The 19,430-nt window shown below is 35.5% G+C and overlaps 1 protein-coding gene across 2 annotated transcripts in view; it reads right to left on the bottom strand.

The window, feature by feature from the left end:
- Positions 1 to 1,886: 1,886 nt before the first annotated feature.
- The window catches only part of mroh1 (maestro heat-like repeat family member 1), a 36,470-nt gene continuing 18,926 nt past the window's right edge, over positions 1,887 to 19,430 (bottom strand). Inside the window, exons 18-43 of one of the 2 annotated variants that reach the window (XM_079894017.1) lie at positions 18,455 to 18,507; positions 18,202 to 18,309; positions 17,674 to 17,793; positions 16,857 to 16,979; positions 16,431 to 16,577; positions 15,351 to 15,377; positions 14,482 to 14,604; positions 14,200 to 14,279; positions 13,965 to 14,103; positions 13,750 to 13,845; positions 13,558 to 13,662; positions 12,710 to 12,845; positions 12,436 to 12,548; positions 12,173 to 12,325; positions 11,107 to 11,261; positions 10,810 to 10,975; positions 9,799 to 10,004; positions 8,761 to 8,898; positions 8,337 to 8,451; positions 7,613 to 7,759; positions 7,104 to 7,292; positions 6,223 to 6,372; positions 5,975 to 6,109; positions 5,245 to 5,347; positions 5,018 to 5,083; positions 1,887 to 4,720 (exon numbers count right to left, since the gene is read on the bottom strand). In XM_079894017.1, the coding sequence (XP_079750143.1) occupies positions 4,644 to 4,720; positions 5,018 to 5,083; positions 5,245 to 5,347; positions 5,975 to 6,109; positions 6,223 to 6,372; positions 7,104 to 7,292; positions 7,613 to 7,759; positions 8,337 to 8,451; positions 8,761 to 8,898; positions 9,799 to 10,004; positions 10,810 to 10,975; positions 11,107 to 11,261; positions 12,173 to 12,325; positions 12,436 to 12,548; positions 12,710 to 12,845; positions 13,558 to 13,662; positions 13,750 to 13,845; positions 13,965 to 14,103; positions 14,200 to 14,279; positions 14,482 to 14,604; positions 15,351 to 15,377; positions 16,431 to 16,577; positions 16,857 to 16,979; positions 17,674 to 17,793; positions 18,202 to 18,309; positions 18,455 to 18,507 (3,170 nt within the window). In that variant the 3' untranslated portion in view covers positions 1,887 to 4,643. The remainder of the gene's footprint in view (positions 4,721 to 5,017; positions 5,084 to 5,244; positions 5,348 to 5,974; positions 6,110 to 6,222; positions 6,373 to 7,103; positions 7,293 to 7,612; positions 7,760 to 8,336; positions 8,452 to 8,760; positions 8,899 to 9,798; positions 10,005 to 10,809; positions 10,976 to 11,106; positions 11,262 to 12,172; positions 12,326 to 12,435; positions 12,549 to 12,709; positions 12,846 to 13,557; positions 13,663 to 13,749; positions 13,846 to 13,964; positions 14,104 to 14,199; positions 14,280 to 14,481; positions 14,605 to 15,350; positions 15,378 to 16,430; positions 16,578 to 16,856; positions 16,980 to 17,673; positions 17,794 to 18,201; positions 18,310 to 18,454; positions 18,508 to 19,430) is intronic. The other variant, XM_079894018.1, reaches the window with a different exon arrangement.

Genomic DNA, 19,430 nt, shown 5'->3' with positions numbered 1-19,430 from the left:
TCTGTGGGTATGAACAAATTTCAGAAGATTTCTATAAGGCTGGAAAGGGCGCATTTAAGAGCTCTGAGCCATTTATAAATTATATTATAAAATATTACATACAGTGTAAAGCTCAGTCCTCCAGGTAAACTGCAGGGATAAAGTACAGCATGTGCTGATTATATCAGCCGAACATCAGAACTTGGCTCTTCTCGCAGAATTAAATGAAGCCTTGAGGAGTTTTCTGATGTTTCAGCTTGTTTTTAATGCAGAAGGCCCTGTCATAAAAATTGCTATGATGAAAGGAACTGAATTAATATAGTTATTCACAACCTGAATATTTGTCAGTTTGGCTGAGGAGACACATAGGATGATGGAAGAGGACGCTTTAAAAGTTCATATATCCTATGTGCTCCAATTCTCTTTCTCTCTCAACCACACACACACAGAGAGAAACCATTTCCCCATTTTCTGCCTATTTTTAAATTTGAGAAATGGACACAATGAAAACGTTATCAAACTGCAAACAAATGAAGGCTAATCTTGCTGCTATAGCCGGCAGAATAGGTGGAGAGAGTCAATAGACGTGAGCCGAAAGGCAAGATCAGCTTGATTAGGGAGAAGGACGGCTAGCGCATCCAACAGAGAAAATTACCCTCAGGTACACACCACGTGTCCACAGTCACAATCTCATGTAGTCCTGCCTCTAATCTTTCAAACACCTTCATTAAGGATTAAAAGGCCTTTCTATTTGCCTGCAAATGTAATGTGATTTTGAAAATCAGAATCTAATCAAGGTAGCTTTGACCTTTTGGTCCAGTAGAATTATTGTTGGATGAGCAGTCTCATTCGGTTAGGCTCGTCATTTATGTTGTTAGTCAGCTTTTAATGCTGGAAGTGTCAAGGGGCTTCCTTAACTCGCATTGTGGCGGCCTCTTGTGGCTACATGTGGAAGTGAAATACATACAGTAGTGCGTTCCAGTACAGAAAAGTGCTGTCGCGCTACCATGCTAGATGGAATCGGATGGTAATATCATTATCTTTTGACATAATGCCTATAACATTTTACTGAATGAATATCATTACGGTTCTCCAGGGTACTAAGGGCCACCATGAAATATCAGACCACTCCTTTAGCTCAAATTTGGATGCACCAACCAGACTGGAAGGATTTCGTCTGTTTTACGAAAAACATTGTAGCTTATAAACACTACCGTTCACAATTTTAAGGTCAGCAAGAAAAAAAGGACGAGTGTGAACTTATCTAAAAATTCCAGCACTCTTTATCAATTAAACGAACATGAGAGTTGAGGTATGGGTTGACATGTAGGCCTATAGCCTAATAACTTTTATTCAGTTCTACATATTGTCATTTCCATCATCCAGAGATCAGCTTTACATGATACAAACAATCCTGTCAAAAAATAAAACAACAGACATATAAACAAATTGATTTGAAGATGCAAACGTAACACCCGATACCATGATTGACCAGCAGACCTGTGAAACCTTCAGTGAGTTTGATTGCTTTGAAATCCATCCCAGAAACAAACACAATTTCAGTGACTTCTCCAATAATGAATCCCAGTGTCATTACCACATGAGATTCCTGACCACCTTCCTGACCAGGAATAACTGCCACTAATTGCTACATTCTAAAGCGTTTAGATTAATTGTTCGTAGTAAGCACTTTAATTTGATTGACTTGTGCTAATGCATATTCAACACAATTAGCAACAAAGGAGTTGTAATATTTCTCTCTCTCTCTCCACACCCAGAGCCTCAGCTCTTCTTCATAGTGTCAAACAGGATCCACTGTTTTGCAGAAAATAATAGACAGGCAGGTCAAAAGTTTGGGGTCAGTAAGATTAAAAATAAAATAAAAAATAAATTGTTAGAAGTCTTATGCTTGCCAAAACTGCATTTATTTGACCAAAATACAGTAAAAACAATATTTTGAAATATGTTTACTAATTACAGTAACTATTTTATATTGTAATATATTTTAAAATGTAATTTATTCCTACATTCAGTGTCACATGATCCTTGAGAAATCATTCATATGCTGATTTAATTGCTGCTTAAAGGGATAGTTCACCCAAAAATGAAAATCCCCAAAAACCTGTAGGATTGATGTTTATATGCTTAAGTATAGAAGTCTAAATTCAATCTGTTCATCATATAAAGTGATCCTGTCAAAGTGACTTTGAAGATTGCTCTTCAGAAAATTTTGACTAAAATTCACTCAATTCATATAGTTCTCATAGTTTTAAAATCTCTTTAAGAACTTTTTTAAAGTGTCAAAGTGGTAGTTGTGTAGCTGTCAATGGAGGGACAGAAAGCTCTCAGATTTCATCAAAAAGAACTTCATTTGTGTTCCGAAGACGAATGAAAGTCTTACGGGTTTGAAATGGCATGAGGGCGAGTAATTACTGACATAATTTTAATTTTTGGGTGAACTAACCCTTTAAGAAACATTCCTTATTATCAATGCTGAAAACAGTTGTGCTGCTTAATATTTTTTCTGGAAATGTGATTTATTTTTCAGGATTCTTTGATGAATAGAAAGTGCAAAAGAACAGCATTTTTTTTTTAAATAGAAATCTTAGAAAATAAAAGTCTTTCAATTTAATGCATGCTTCCAGAATAAATGTATTCACGTCTCAAAAAAAAGTTTAAAAAAAATTAAGGACCCCAAACCTGTACAGTAGTGTATATACTAAGACAATATCTAAAGACATTTGACTTCTAATCATTTTCATTAACTAAGACTTGCTTGCAATTAATGTTTGGCTCTTGTGAGACTGAGAATCACACCAATGCAGTTTACAAAGTGTTTGTTCCCGAATTCCTTAATGCCTACATTCATTAAATATTAATCAGTTAAAGGAATTAAGACATTAGGCCATTTACATTGAAATAGACCCACTCCATCAAAAGTTTAATTTACAAGTCTGTGTTTATATAGCATCTCATAGTATGTCCAACTACTTCTTGAGGACACTGTACAGTAGGTACCAAACTTGTAAAACTAGCGGATGTACCATACCATCATCACTTTTTGCCCTGTTTATTAGGATAAAATAATCAATTTAATTAACATTTATTTAACAGTGGCCACACTTGTGAATTATCATTAATTTCACAGATATAACTTACAAAACGGAGCAAGACAAGTGCCACAGAAAGGCTGGCACTGGTGTTTCAGCTACACAGACGCTTTGCAAAACGAGTATGAAACATGAGTCCCTCTAGTTTTAAGGGGCGTGTCTGCTGTGAGATGTACACGCCCACTGCTATGATTGGCTTAAACCTTTGCATATGAAATAAGTATTAATTGTGTAACTCTCTCGAAAACTTTTACTACTTTTTTTAACTATTACAGCTATCGAGATTAACTAATCATGAAAAGTGTTGATTATAGTATTAGATCTTTTTTTAGATATACTCTACATTATATTTAGATCTCTACTCTACTTCATCATAACTAACAGTGCAAACAAGATGTAAATAAGAGATTCATTGTGCAGTGTAGACAGCGTCATTAATTATAATGGGAGTTTTGGCGGGAGTCCAGAACTCAGTCACTGATAAACTCGCGCTGTGTGATTGACAGCTCCAGCGCTTTCTGTATATAATTATCACAATTTAAATAACAGATTATGTTTGTGCTACTTAGAGAAACGATGTGAAGTTAACCATTTATTCATTGGCTTGATTTACTGACGCATAAACAGAAATAAACGATTTTGAGACAAATAACATCTGACTGAACATAAATCATTACATATCAGAAATTACTGATTGCAGATCAGGCATTAGAATTAACCCTGTTACTTACATGTTAGTGCATTACTGTCTGTTTGCAAAGCTTGCGCCGAAATTACGACTGATTTGCCTAAGAATCCACAGTGAAATGTACCGAACAAACAAATAATGCTGAGATATTCACATAGTTGAAAACAAATAACCTGCTTTCATATCATTAGGATGCTTTGGAAGGTAATGTTATTTTTAGTCTAGTGATAATCATTTATCGCTCTTCTCATCTCACTAACGCGCCAAAAGATTTGATGATGTAGAAGTAAGCATTGATCTGATTCTGCAGAGGCAGTCTTTAGTCACACTATTATGTCATAAATGTGACAAAATCTGAAGAGTCATTTTCAGAGCTTGGTTTCAATAAAATATGTTTTTGGACTAACAAGGAAGTTTTAAGTTCTGAAACGTATAGAATGCTTTTTATTGTACAGTGACCTCTTACATGTCAATTCATGACCCCTTTAATGAAGTGTTGAAATGCATTTACCACGCTACAGGAATGGTCAAGCCAGTAATACCAGCAATATTTGCATACAAACTTTCAGTAAATCTCATTTGTAAAGGGCTTGCAAGTACATACCTTACATTAAAAATCACCGCTGGTGAAAAACCCCACTCTAGGGATCACACACATACCGTATTACTGAGAGAACTTGCAGTAAAAGTGCTGTAACGTCAATACATGTCTTTTTTTTATTCTTCTCTTTTCTTACAGAACTAGTGAACAGTCTTTGGTCAAAAATAAAAAACCTTTAGAACAACAATTCAAGGCTTCCTCCTTATTCAAAGCAACAAACTTAAAATCAAAGACCAATCTGATTGGCTGTAGAGTGGAGGTAACGTCAGTGAAAATGACCCATGGCTTCAGCGGCTTTCACCCGCACGAGAGGATCTGGATCCTGCAGCAGCATCACCAGACCTGGAGAGAGGAAAAAATAACTTAGTCCATTAATCAAAGAAAAATTATACTTTCATTGAACATACAAGTCAGGTGATAACCAACCAAGAGCATGGTGCATTTACTGTATTTAAGAGTTTCAACAGCAATACATTCTACAATGCACTACCAGACAAAATCATCATTAAAATAGAAGCAAAAATAATAGATTCCTTAGGTGCCAAGAAACAGCAAATGTAGCACAATAACAAGGATGTGCTGTCTTTCCTTAAATATTTCTCTTGACTGCAGATATTATTATAGAACTGCTGTACCTACCCTTGGTCACTGACCCCATATTCATATGGGAGAAATGCTCATCAGGAAGGTTTCCAAGCAAAAACCCTACAAATTCACAAAACACGGTTACAAAACCATCACAAAAAAAAATACTAGAAAGTTATTTTAAATATTGTATTGCACTATTAAAGTTAAAAACAACTTTTCAATGAAGCATAAATATTTGCAATACTAAAAATAATAATAATAATAAAAAAAGTTTTTACCAATGAACATGGCAGCACTGCCTCTGATCTCAGACCAGTTACTCTTGAAGAACTGAATGACTGTGATGTGGTAGAAGTTCAGCATGCCTGGGAAATCCTGGATCTTTGCGAACACACATTATGATTGTTTTTTTTGTTTTTTTGGACAAAATTATCAGTAACAATCAGTAATAATCTGTTCAGGCCCATTCACACCAAGGACAATAACTTTAACGATAAATATAGTTTCGAAAAAACGTCCCCACCTCAACAATAACAATAATGGCACAGAGGAACAATATCATTGGAAACACTTTCACAATGTTTGCAAAAAAATGGATGATAAAAAAAAAACATTAACAGCCAATCAGAATCCATTCTGCTTTAAAAAGCTTGAGCATTTAAAGCAGCAGACAACCAAAATGCAGCACATGCTTGTAATAAACAGAACGATATTGTGTGTTGGTGTGGACGTTAATATAGTTATCGTTATAGTTATTGCTCTCGGTGGGAACTGGACTTTAGTCCCCGTATTATAAACTAAAACTGCTGACAACATTAAAAACATCAAGCATATCAAAGAAGAATACAAAGATACATGCAAATGTGGCACAGCACAGTGATTATAATAACAGTAATCTTTATAAAAGGGAATCAGTCAACTCATTAGCATGCAGAGAGAGATGAACAGAATGTACTGTGCAGTTATTCTATGCGTGTACTTAGAATTAAGTTTTGGTTCTTGCCATACTAGGTATTTGGTGAGGTCATTAATGAACTCTCCATAGTGCAGACCCTTCTCCTCAAGAAGATGATTCTGGAACATGGCAGAGATCTGTTCGGAACCTACAACTGGAGCGCACACGCGCATTGCATACTTGCATGCCTAGGGGAACAAAGACACACACACACACACATAAACACAAACATGCAATATTTCCATTATTATTATTTTTGCATAATCATTGTTGTAGGAGTGTGTGCAGACTAAACACTGACCTTGACCACTTGAGGGTTGGGATCATTGAGGTGCAACAACAAGCTGACCAGAACATTGTGGATCTGGTCTTTAAAGATGGGCTCACCTGAGCCGAACTTTGACAGGTTTCCCAGGAGCATGATGGAAGCACATCGGATCTCATCGTTCTCCTGAGAGAACATGACAAAAGATCTTTCGAGTAAACCAAAACACTGTACTCTAACAGCCTGCATTTACCAAGAATAACCAAGAATTTACTTGAGAAAAAGTCAAATGTTTTAGGACCTATTTGTACCAAGATTTTCTCAAGAAAATTGTCAGTCAATATAGGTGTTAACCCTCTAGAAAATGTTGCTTGTCAACTTCAGAAAGTCAAACAAAAGTTAATATTTATTTTCTTTTTATTTAATTGTTTGAAACTTGTGCAACCATGTTACCAAAATCAAGGACATGTGTACATACATTTTAAAGCTGATATTTAAATAGACAACATTTATCAATTTTCCTTGAATTTTTCTTGGTACAGTATGGGAACAGTATGCAGTCGAAACCATAATTTGTGTTAACCTCAAATTTGTGTGCAAGAGCTCAACAATTTTTAATAGTATTTATTATTATCTATTTATTAATTAAATTATTTTTATTATTTTCCTGCCATGCAGTAGAAAAGGTTCCAAATGTGGAACACACGCACAATATTTTTGGTAATTATTTTATGTAACATAAATAGTTGTGGAAACATTGGACTTGTGCTTTTTTATGTTTTTTAAAAAAGTAGAGCCACCAAAGAAACTGTTTTATCGGTAATCAAACTGATATTATTTTTTAAATTAGAATAAATAAAATGTTTACAGCTTCATAATTGTGATTTACATATTCTGTGCCTTCTCTCAAAACTCACATTCTCCAGAAAGGGTTTTATCTTCATGAAGATGTAAACCACAAGCAGTTGGACATTCTTTTGGTCCAGGTAAAGCAATATCTTGGACATTCCTGACATGGCCTCCAGTGTGATGAGTTTCCCTGGATCATCCTTCTCTTCCATTCCTGAACTCATGGCTGCTAAAAGCTCCTTTGCATACTTATTCACCTGAATGAGAAAAAAAAAAAAAAAAAGTTTAGCAATGTATAATTACACACTTAACTGACTGATTTTGTTACCAAGCTTTTGAAAGTAATGACATAACTTCATTTGACGACAGAGAGAAGAAAAAAATCAGAGAAGAACAATGGAGGGCGTGGGGAACATGGGGAACATTTTGGCAGCAGTTGTTAGGTAAAATCTTTTCATAATTGTTGCATAAACAAGTTGCCATGTATCTCACACTGTTGCCAAGAAACATTGCCTAAAAAATCAATTAGAATTTTCATCCAATTAGTGTTTTCAGATGTCAAGCAGAGCTTCTGTACCTTCTCAGGTGAGCCCACAGCAATGTTCCCCAGGCCTCGGACCGCCAGCATGCGGACAGTACCGCAGGTGTCAGTAATTCTTTCCATCATGTTGTTCATCAACATGTCCAAAATCATCAGTTCAGTCACTACATGGTGGTTCAGCAGCTTGAAGGAGTAAACAAATAAATCTTGACATTTGAATCTAGCAACATCTGAAAATATAATATAAAAACATGCACTTAGTGCGCTTGTTTATATAACGCTAGTCAATTTAAGTCGTATTGGACTTAAAAGGGTGAATACAAGAACAGGCCAAAGTTTAGTTTATAGAATGTAAAATTAGCCTGTAATTATTATTATTATTATTATTAATATTGAAAACAGTTGTGCTACTTAATATTTTTTGTGTGGAAACATTAAGGATTCATTGATGAATAGAAAGTTTAAAAAACAGCACTGATTTGAAACAGAAATCTTTTGTAACAATGTAATTTCCTGTAACTTTTGATCAATTTAATGCAACCTTGCTGAATATAAGTATTCAATTCTTTAAAAAAAAAAATCATACTGACCCCAAACTTTCGAACAGTAGTATAAAATAAACTGTTAAAAATAAATAAATAAATAAACACTGAACAATCTGTGGTTTTGTAAAATAATTAGTCTTTAGCTATTCACTGTTACTAAGCTTTGAATTTATCTGTTAAAAAAATTAAAATCACATAAATCTAAATGTTCTCACCTCAGAGAAGAAGGCTGTGACTGTGATCCTCTGGCACTCGTAAATATTACAGAGAGAAGGACACAGACTCTCCACAATTGTGGGGAGTCTTGGACCAGCATGCTTTGCCATTGCTCTGATGATAGAAAGAATAGCTTTTTCAAAATCTAGTATTGTAGAAGACCACATTTAATCTTACCACAATGAGACAGAAAACAGCATGTTAATTCGAACAATTATTTATTACTCTGAACTTGCCAATTTCCACAAAAACTTAGCATGAGACAACAGCTTGAAATCGACGTGTAGCACTGTCAAAATGTTGTAATTGAACACATCCTGTGTCTTCAAGAACAGTTCTATGGTTATACACATCTCCTTTAACATAGCAGAACAACAAACAGTCCAAGAGAACTGGTGTATGACGGAGGACAGGTGTGTGCACCTGGAGAGCAGAGTGACTCCTGTTGTGTGCTGCTGCGGGTCCTTCATCTTGTCCCAAGCTCCCTCCTGATCTAATGGTTTCACGACAGCGTCCAGCTGAGCTCGACCCAGCAGGATCCGCAGGGCCTCCACTGCCACCCTGAACACACACAGCAAAGAGAAACACAGATGTCTTATTAACTCCATATCAAATCCTGAGCTGCTTCCGTATCTGCATGAACAGTTACCTTCAAATTTACCATCCGACCAAAAATGAAACCTCCTAAGCGATTGATTTGAAACCCCTTTTTAGACAGCATGACAGTATGTTGCTAAGCTAAACAACACATAAGCACATCTATTTGGTGAATTTTTTGGTGCATGTTTAACTACATGGTGCTATTTTATTCTTCAAATTGGCAAAAAGCTTCTCTTTTTTTTGTATAATGACCGCTAAACTTTATATTTGACAAATAAAAACTAACAACCATTTTCCTAACATCTGAACTCATAGCACTCCATGGTCTCTTTCTTCTCACATTAAACAAATATGAACCCTTTTCACGGACTGTGATAACATGTTTCCACAGTTACCAACATCGCAAATCTAGTGAAGTTTTTCATATTTTCATTAAAAAAAATTTTTATTCATACACTTATAACGCTATACTTTGTGTTATATTGCTTTGGCAGTTAATGTCAAAAAATTAATTAACGCTGCTGCGAGGCTGAGGGAGTGATCTTAATTAAGAGGAAAGTATATTAATGAATAAATTATCACTGACATTAAAATACTGAAAAAACCCTCCAATCTCAATATAAATTATTTTGAAAAGAAACACATAAAATCAAGAACTGCATGTTCTTGAAATTTCTGGAATCATAGTTAATTTGGTATATATCAATATTCCCAGTTTCTGTAAATACCCAAAAAGATTAAAAACAAGTAGCTTTCTCACAATTACAACAGAGTCAAAAAGTTTGAGAACCACTGTGTTCACAGTGCAACTCTGAATAAGCACAATAGCACACAATTGCATATGTACTGTATGCCACTCACCCGCACACATCAAAATAAGCCACATTGTTTTTGTTGGTTGTTTTGCGGTCTGAAATGATGCTGTTGCTGTTGAGATCTTTAGGTAGCTGAACTCCCACGCTAGAACCCAAACGCAAAAGCAGAGCGCTGAAGAGCTTTGGAAACAGATACGCCACGGCGTCAGCTGACTGACCATTCAGCATCATCTCACGAAGGGCACACGTCATCTATAAAACATGGAATAAAAATCAATAACTATTAATTATCAAACAGGACACTGCACTGACAAACAGACTACCATTTAAAAGTTTGAGGGTAGTTTTTTTTATTATTTTTTTTTATAAATGAATTCCCTTATCCAGCAAGGATGCATTAAAAAGTGAAAAAGAAATTGATAAGATTACAAAAGATTTATATTTCAAATAAAACTTGTTCTTTTAAATGTTCTATTCATCAAAGATTTCTACAAAAAAGTAGTTGTCACAGTACAATTGTTTCAACTTTGCCATCACAGGAATAAATTACATTTTAAAATAAGTTGTCAAATTGTAATATTTCACAATATTACTCTTTTAATGTATATTTGATCAAATAAATACAGTCTTGGTGAGCAAAAGAGATTTAATTTTTTTTTAAAAATCACTGACACCAAACTTTTCAATGGTAGTGAAAGCCATTTAATAAATAAAAGGAATAAAATAGGTTTAACAGTTTAACACCATTTCCTAACTAATGCAACAGTAAAGAATCAAGCTATTAATTGCATCCACCAGTATTTGTTTCAGCAAGCAGTGACTGTCAATAACATTGCCAAACACTTGACATGTCAGGATGGGAAGTATGAAGCTCACAGTAAAATCCCTACATCCTGCTTCACAAGGATTGTGTTTGCTTTGTTGTGATTTTGTTGCGTCATGCAGCATTTCTCTTTCAGCAAATACAGAACATTACTTGACTCTGCATAATTGACAGATTATGTCTAGTTAGCATTATGTGTTTTAAAAGCCAAATGACACAAATATTAAAACTTACAGCCAATGGTTGGCTTGTGGCAACTTTGGTCAAACCAGGTCTTAACATGGACTCCTTCTTATCTACATAGGGAACCATAACACTGAGCTTCTCGATAATCATCTCCATGATTTGCAGGGCCAAAGTGCTGTCTGCTCCTAGAGCCATCCACATCTCACAGCTCCAGCTGGAGAAAACACACAATGACACACACACACACACACACACACACATCAAGCACATCATTATTATGCTTGAGCATCATGGAGCACATGCCAGACAATGAATGCCATGCACATAAACACACACAATAATCACCTGTCGTATGGTAGTGGGTAGGCGACGAGCGTGTTGACCACTGTCTGAAGGTGCTGTGTAGCGAGGATGAGGATGGACTGACCAATGGCCACCTTCACCTGCTCTTCACCAATCACCTGCAGCCGGTTGTGCAACACCTCCAACATCTCTGGCACCTGACAAAGAGTCAAGACACAAGAAGTGAATTTTGGGAGTGTTATAGAAAATACTTTAACAAATTTAAAGCAGCTAAACTACAGATTGAAATGTAAGTTTTTATTCACCAAAAATCCACTCTATTGTCTTTTGCCAAGGGCATGATAGAAGTTTTGTCCAATTTGAGAATTAATTTTTCTTTAAGTTTCAATATTTCAATTAATTAGTTGATTTAGTTCAAAAACCAGTCTGAATGGAGAGTTCAATAATGACATAAATTGCATGTTATTGCATACAAACACTTGTAGCTGTATATAAACTACATATTTTGCTACAATAAATATTCAAATTAATTAGTGAATAGTTTTTTTTAAAACAAATTATTTATATAAATTGTCAGTTTACAACAAACCAGTTCATTCAAACAAATAGGATGATACATAGAGATGATATTTATTACATCAGTTTGCTTGTCCATGTTCAATATATACTGATCATGTAACATTTGCCTAGCCTGGTTCTACCAGACTCTCGTACATTTCATTTGTACAGAGAGTCTGGCCTCTCTCCATTGACAAGCGTTAACTTCCTTGTAGGCGGGTACTCTGTTGAAGTTTAAAACTATTGGATCTGCCCAGAGTCACTCTGGATCTGCCATAACCAATCGCTAACGTTTGGTCGTGACGTAACCCTGTACTCAAACTAGCGCACGACCTCAACGTCATCGTTCTCAGCCACTCCCTCTGTTCGCTGATTAGACCGGTAAAAAAAATGATCGGAGAAAACCAAAGAATACACCACAATCCCAGACGTAGTACTGAAGGGAAATAAAATTGAGCGGAAGTACGCAGGAGGGCGGAGCCAGGCTAACATTTGCCTGCACTAAAAGAAAAAGATTGATTTCCCAAAATCCGATGAAAGTGTAATGTACCAGATCCTGCAGGCCAGCACCTCTGTTCTTCAGCAAGGTGTTGAGGATCACGCTTGATGCTCTGGAACAGTTGGACTGAGAGTCCACCAAACCATCAAACAGAATAAACAACAGGGTGTTCAACTGCTGCTGGGGCAAACGCTTACTGATGATCTAAAACACAAGAGACAGGGGTGAAGAGTGAGAAAAAGAGAGAAAGTGGATCTTTAAAGATCTCTGGAAGCATCAGTGCTTTAGGAGAACATTACATTGAGGCAATTTACCTTGGTTAGCTCAGAGCAGGTTTGGTACAAGACTGAATGGTCAGGATTGCTTAGCTTCTCACGAACATCTAAAAGACCCTCAACTGAATCGTCTTTGTAGTCCAGTGAAAAGCCTGTCAAACAGAGAAAAATGGAAGAGGCAAGATACTTTTTCCAAGTATTTCCAGAACAAGATAACAGTGTAAACAAGTTCATATTGACACACTGTCAATCTGAAGCCCACCCTGGGTCAGACAAAACGGAGTTGTGCTATAAAAATAAAAATAGGCAGTACCTTCATAGCGCAGCTGAATGTACATTAGACTATAGACGCAGTCTATGGCTGCCCGCCGCACCTCAGGGTTTGGGTCTGTGCACCGTGGGGCCAGACGTCCCACAAGAGCTCCCAGATTATGGAATGTCACTAGATTCTGAGAGAGAGAGATAGAGATAGCGATAGAGATAGATAGAGAGAGAGAGAGAGAGAGAGAGAGAGATATTAGCACTGAGCATGAGATCTAATAAGATTTTAACTACAGTAAAAAAAAAAAATACGAAAGCACATATTTCATTAATCAGTGCCTTGAGGAAGCCAAAAAATTTATCCTGCTTAACATTTTAGTTTGGGCAGAATAAAACTAATATGTACTTAAAGTGAATGCTTTGTATTTAAAGGCTGTAAGAGGTTTGTCTTAAACAAACCAATTCACAGCGTGCAGGGTAACGATCTACAAATAACCAGAATAATTTTTTCATGCAACACATAAAATAACACTTTACTTGCTAAATTTATCATCATAATTTCAGAGTTACTTCAAACAAATACGCTTCAAAATAATGCCTAATAAATAAATATCTGTAATCTATAATATCTAAATGTCTTTTGATTATAATATGATAAGATTACTTTTTTATTTTTTATTATGTTTAAGCATGATGGGAATTGTAACATGAAGAAACATTTCCCAACACTAGCAATTCAAAGAGTCTAAGACCCTATCAGTAATTACTCTCTCTCACACACACACTATATATATATATATATATATATACACTGTAAACACACATCATATATATTATACTGTATACACATATGTATATACATATATATATATATATATAAACATCAATGATGTCCTTTACCTTCACATTGAGATGGTCCAGATAAAAACGCAGTAACTCTGCCATGGTCTTTGCTGCTCTCTCCCGCTCATATTCTTTTCCTGAGCTCAGCCAGCTCTCAATATGCTGAGAAAAAGCAAAAGCACTCAATACATGGGGGTTCAGACAAAGAGACTACAATATGGCAAGTGACTTTTATAGTAACTACTTCACCTTGAAAACAGACTGCAGACCATCAGGACTCAAATCTCTGGCTAACACATTCTTCAGCAATTCAAGAAGAGCGTTAAAAGTATCTGAATATAAGGCCTGAGGGGAAAAGAATTGTAATGAAAAACAAACTCTATGTTTAGAGCATGCATGAGAAAAAAGAGACACTCTCCCAGGGATGCGCATGTATGTACTGTACATGCATATTTTATTCTGACCTCTCTTTGCTGTGGATCCAGGGCTTCTTCATCTTTAGCTTTGTCCAGTGTGTCCACAGTAGGAAGCCCATAAACACCAGTCAAACATATTTTTAACAAGTCAAAGTTTTCATTTTCTGATAAAGGAGGATCTAAGTTTCTGAAAGCTTGAGTCAAGTTCTTGATAGATTGTGGCACTGTTTAGCATCACAATGGACAAACATGAACACTAGAAAGATTTAAAATGGTAGGATACATGAGGTTGGCACATGTGGTCATAACCAGATAGCGAACAGGGGTCCGCATGACATCTGCTGGTTCAGCTTTGATGAAATCCTGCAGGAACATAAAAGACAAATGCTAAATAGGTATATCATACTCTGAAACTGATCTGAGATTTACAAAATAACATTTCATTTTATGCCACATTCATCTCCTAGATTTTGCCCAATGGAAATGAAATATTCCTTATACTGAAAGTACATTGAAAACATACTGTATATTAAAAACTGAATGATCTTCAAATCAAACCTCTCACCATCATAACACCCATCAGCTCTTGTTTGCGGGAGAACAGGAAGCCCTGTTTACGGACACTGTTGCTGATGGCCTTGGCAATGAGTCCAACACTATGAATGAGACTGAGCTTCATAGTCATGTCCTATGAAATGCCCATGAACATACACACACACACACACACACACACACACACACACACACACACGCACGCACACACACACACAGAAAGAGATGAAAACACACTCAAACTGTGATTTATGGAACAAAGCATATGTCAATCAAACAGAGCAGGAAAATCAAGACCTGGAATAGAAAAGTATGTCCAGGTCAGAGTTGCACCCAGCATGCTCATTTTAAATAAATACATATACATGTTTTACTCATAACATTTACTTACTTGCAGTTTAAACGGTGCAATAAGAGATGAAAATCACAATGTGTGACAATTTAATTGTGATTCAATAGAAAAAGAGTTGAATGGATAAATCAAGCCACCTTAAATCCAGAAAACCATGTATCTAGACACTGTGACGCTTTAGTAAGACAAAGGTTATTTTCAGGTTAGTGAGCTTTTTTTTTTTGACCTTCTCAAAAACCATGAATCTTTTACTTACAAGTGCAGTGTTAAAGTTTTAAAATGTCATCTTTATTTTATATCTAATTTACCAAAATACCTTTTTTAAAGATTTAGATGAAATATGAAGAGCTTTATATCTGCGAAAACATTTTTTTTAAACTCAAGTCTCATAACAAGAGTCATAAAGAGATAGCTTTTTGAGAGGGTCAAAAGGTTTTGATTGCAGCATCAAGACTGAAGAGAAAGTGAGTTAAAGTTTAAAGGTCAGAGGTGAGAGAAGGTCCTCATGATCTCTTTTCCCTTCACGGTACCTTGGTCTCTACTTTAATTCCCAGAACCTGTACAACAATAAAAGTAATGATCCAATGTAATTCACAAACATGAAAGATAATCCATTTTATTTAACAATAATCAGAACTTCATGATTGGGCACACAATGGACTATCAGAATGATGAATTATGTGACCCTTCAGATACTTTAAGTACATTGAGATATAAATCAAAATTGCCTTTAGTTATTTGTGTGCGTGTGTGCATAAAGTTGTCCTAAGAAAAGAATGGACATTGTTCAAAATTCATGTATAACTTTGATGAAAGGTTTTGATCCACTTTAAATGTTGACTACTGTAGTGTAGAATATATATATATAAAAACATCTCATTTTAATGAATTCAGTGAATAAACAAAGCAAAATTCTCCAAAAATCCCCATAAAGACTCACATGAACTCAACTTTGATATTCAATTTGGACTGGAGTGATGAATGCTAACAAAATGTGTAACATGGTTCCCTAAGAGTGAAATTATTTTAAATCGCACAGTTACATTATGAATATGGATAAGATATGTTTCTGCACTCAAAGAGAATTAATGATCCTTATCATTAAAAATCGTTTAGATCAAACTGTCATAACTGCAGCCTCAAAAGCAGCCAACTGAATCTTGTCAACATATACTAGGACATTCAGAGGACTTATTTAGGAAAACACCTCACAGCAACAACACATTTTTTTGCCTCACTGCTATAACAAACAATGAGAAATGATTAATGTATTATTCTGATCAAATAAATGAGCTGTTCATCTAACATAATAGAGCTACAGAGGCATGAAAATTAAAGTTCTTCCAAAAATCTCCAAACAAACAACCAATGCAAATGCAAGTTGAGTCATCAATTTTTTTGGTCCGTTTTCCCAGAAGTTAACTATGACTATAAAACTGATTAATACCCCAAAACTCACTGGTCAAAACTCATAATAACATTTTAGAATTTAGAAATACCAGTTTACAAATACTTAGTAATACTACAATAAAACTGCTGTATTTTCAGGCCACAGAAAGTCTTTTTACGCTGCAGACAAAACATATTATGGTGTTACAGTTGTGTTTTACCTTGGTGTTGAAGTTTTTCGAGATGTTTTGGAGAATGTCACTATCGATGCGAGTGAGGAGCTTATCTTCTGGAGCGTGCAACGCAACATAGCCGTAACACAAAATTAAAGTGCTTTTCATTTTCTCCACATCAACATCGTTTTTATCCTGAATGACAAGAAAAGTAACACAACAAGATACATCTGTGAAATACGGTTTCTGAAGCGCTTTATAAACCTAATATAATTAGCCTTTTGCTACCTAACCTTTGCACAATGGACCAATGTGCACTGTTAAATTTCACAATTATTATTATTATTATTATTAAAAAAAAAAAGACCATTTCAAAATAAATGTAAATGTAACAGTTTTTAACACCTGATTTGAAAAAAAAAGAAGATATTTTTATTTTGTATTATGTGAGAAGCACAATGAAACTCGCCCTACTTTGAGAAGACCAAATATCCCTGAGGCTTTCCTGAAGGCGTCAGACTTCCCAAACTCCTCCAGTTTTTCCAGAGTGCCATCGAGATGGCTGCTGGCACACAGCCCGATTCCCATGGCAACACCCTGCAAACCAATTATTGCCTGTTACTACCATTATTCTTAATTAGCAGCTTTTAAATAACTGCAAAAACCCTTATATAACAAATTTCTAATCTATGATTAGAAATTATATGGGATCTATGTTCTCAATGATAACTGATAGCACAGCAGAATAATTACCTCAATCTGGATACAGGTATGGGTCAAAACAGACTACTGTATCCAGAAGTCATGTTTTTTTTATCTTCTGAAACATGCTGCAATTTATCTTCCAATATTCTATATAATGGAATTAACGTCAAGCACACAAAAGCGTTTATAATAAGTGTTGTTTTTAATGAATGCCACTTTAATTTATGTTTGTTTTATACTGTTCTGTTAAGAATACCATTAATTTAAAAGGATTTGTTGTGGAGTAAGGGGAACTAAAATACATATTTAGAATGTTTGCTAATGTTTCGTTTTATTTACAGATAGAATAATTAGCGACTAGCTTTAGACTTCTTTTCTAATATTTGGTTTAGCTTCAATCATTTTTGTGATAGTGTGGTAAAAGGGATGCATTAATATACATAATTCCCCAGAGAGGGTTTAGTGTGCTGTCTGAACGTTGTTCTTGAGCAAGCAGTTTGACTGTCAGCACATAAACTCTCTCTTAATTCAGAAGTCAGAAGTGAACTGATAAGTGCGCGGTGTGCAAGCGCTGAGATCGGTGTACCGTTCTTTCGATTGCATCATTGTGGCGAGTGCTGATCAGGATCTCCTGCAGCTGTTTCTTGACCAACTCTTTATTGTGGCACTGCTGGAGAATCACACCGACACACCTATACAAAAAACTCTGAAAAAAGAGAGAAAAAGAAGAGTTTGTCAAAAGAATGCAGAAAATTAAGTCAAATTCACATTTAAATAAATATTTCGTTGGGGGGAATTGCATGAGACATTCAATATGTAGGCTATACATCCAAACAAGCTGAGAACTATGTTCTTGAGTTGCTGTTTTATACATATTTATATTTTTTCAAATCTTTTACACAAAGCATTCAATGCATACCAAGAAACTGTCACTTGTTTAGTTCTTTCACGAATGATCAAAACAGCTGCAATCACAATGATTAAGTTTTGAACAAAAAAACTTAAATAATGACAATTAAAAATAGCTATTGGACGTGGACTGTTCCTTGTCAGTAATATTAAAGCTTTACTTTTTATATACCATGAAGAGACACAGATGGATTTCTAAACTGACCTTCTCCTCCAGTGAGTTGTTGTAGTTGGGCAGGTATCGTGTGGCTTCTACTGCAAGCTGACCGGTCCACTGGCTGTCGTCAATGGCTGCCAGAGTTTTAGACAGGAGCTTCATCACAATCAGAAAGCAATGTCTGATTAATCACCATCAATAACTTTGGCCATGTTCTCTTCTCTTATTCATATAGATCTCTTGATATCGCAAGCTTTTCTTTTCAATAGTCATTTATGAGTTCATACACATTACTACAGACCTTAAGTAAACTTTCCTCCCACTTCTTTTTGTCCAGAGATTCTTCTGATGATTCTGGTTAGAAAAACACAAAATTCAGTCAGAGATCCATTCAAACCACACTCTGGAAAAAGTCAAAGATAATGGGATACCCATTAGAAGTCTTTAAAGCTTCACCATGTAACTATCTTGGAAGAGTCGCGGAATGTGAAATAGGAGTTCTCATATTCAAACATAATTTTGGCTGTATCTTGGAAACATCTGGTTGTCTTGTGAGTCTCTAAGGACAGGTGGTTTTGTGAGGCACTTGAGATCATAGCAGATGATTCAAGAACCTCTCCTTCGACTAAAAACTGACGGAGCAAGACAGAGCGAACCTGTAAAGTTTCAGTTACTGGCATAGGTGTAATTTGCAGGTGGGACAGGTACCACTTTTTGGTAGGGTCAATATTGTCCCCACCACTTTTTGAAACATCTCGCGGAACGGATGCATCTAAGGAAGTATCTATAGCTGACTACCAGAGTAGTAATTGCATTCATTTGTATTAAATAAGAGGTGATCTGGCGCCGGTGATGTGAAATCACAAAACAAAGTGCACACAAACGTGTCCCTGCTCTTGATAAACAATAATTGATGAACATCTTTAGTTTTAATGTGAAAAAAAAATTAAATAAAAATAAACTATACAAGGGCAGATTAGAACCCAAAACCTCTAACAAGTTTAACAAAAGTTATACCCCTGGACCATAAAGGCACACAAGCTTTGCTTGCGGATCTGTGTATTTATTCACTGATGTGAAGAAACTCTGTACTAACAATATATTGTATTCTACAGTAGTCAACAGTTGAAGGGTTGTTTTTTTTTGTTTGTTTTTTTAATCAAAGTTGTCCTAAGACAAGAACGGATATTGTTCAAAATTCATGTATAACTTTGATGAAAGGTTTTGATCTACTTCAAATGTTGACTACTGTATATATATGTGAGGATGAAAGAAAC

This window comes from Squalius cephalus, assembly GCF_949319135.1.
Source record: "Squalius cephalus genome assembly, chromosome: 15".
NCBI lineage: Eukaryota > Metazoa > Chordata > Actinopteri > Cypriniformes > Leuciscidae > Squalius > Squalius cephalus.
This window is presented reverse-complemented; position numbering and strand designations above follow the sequence as displayed.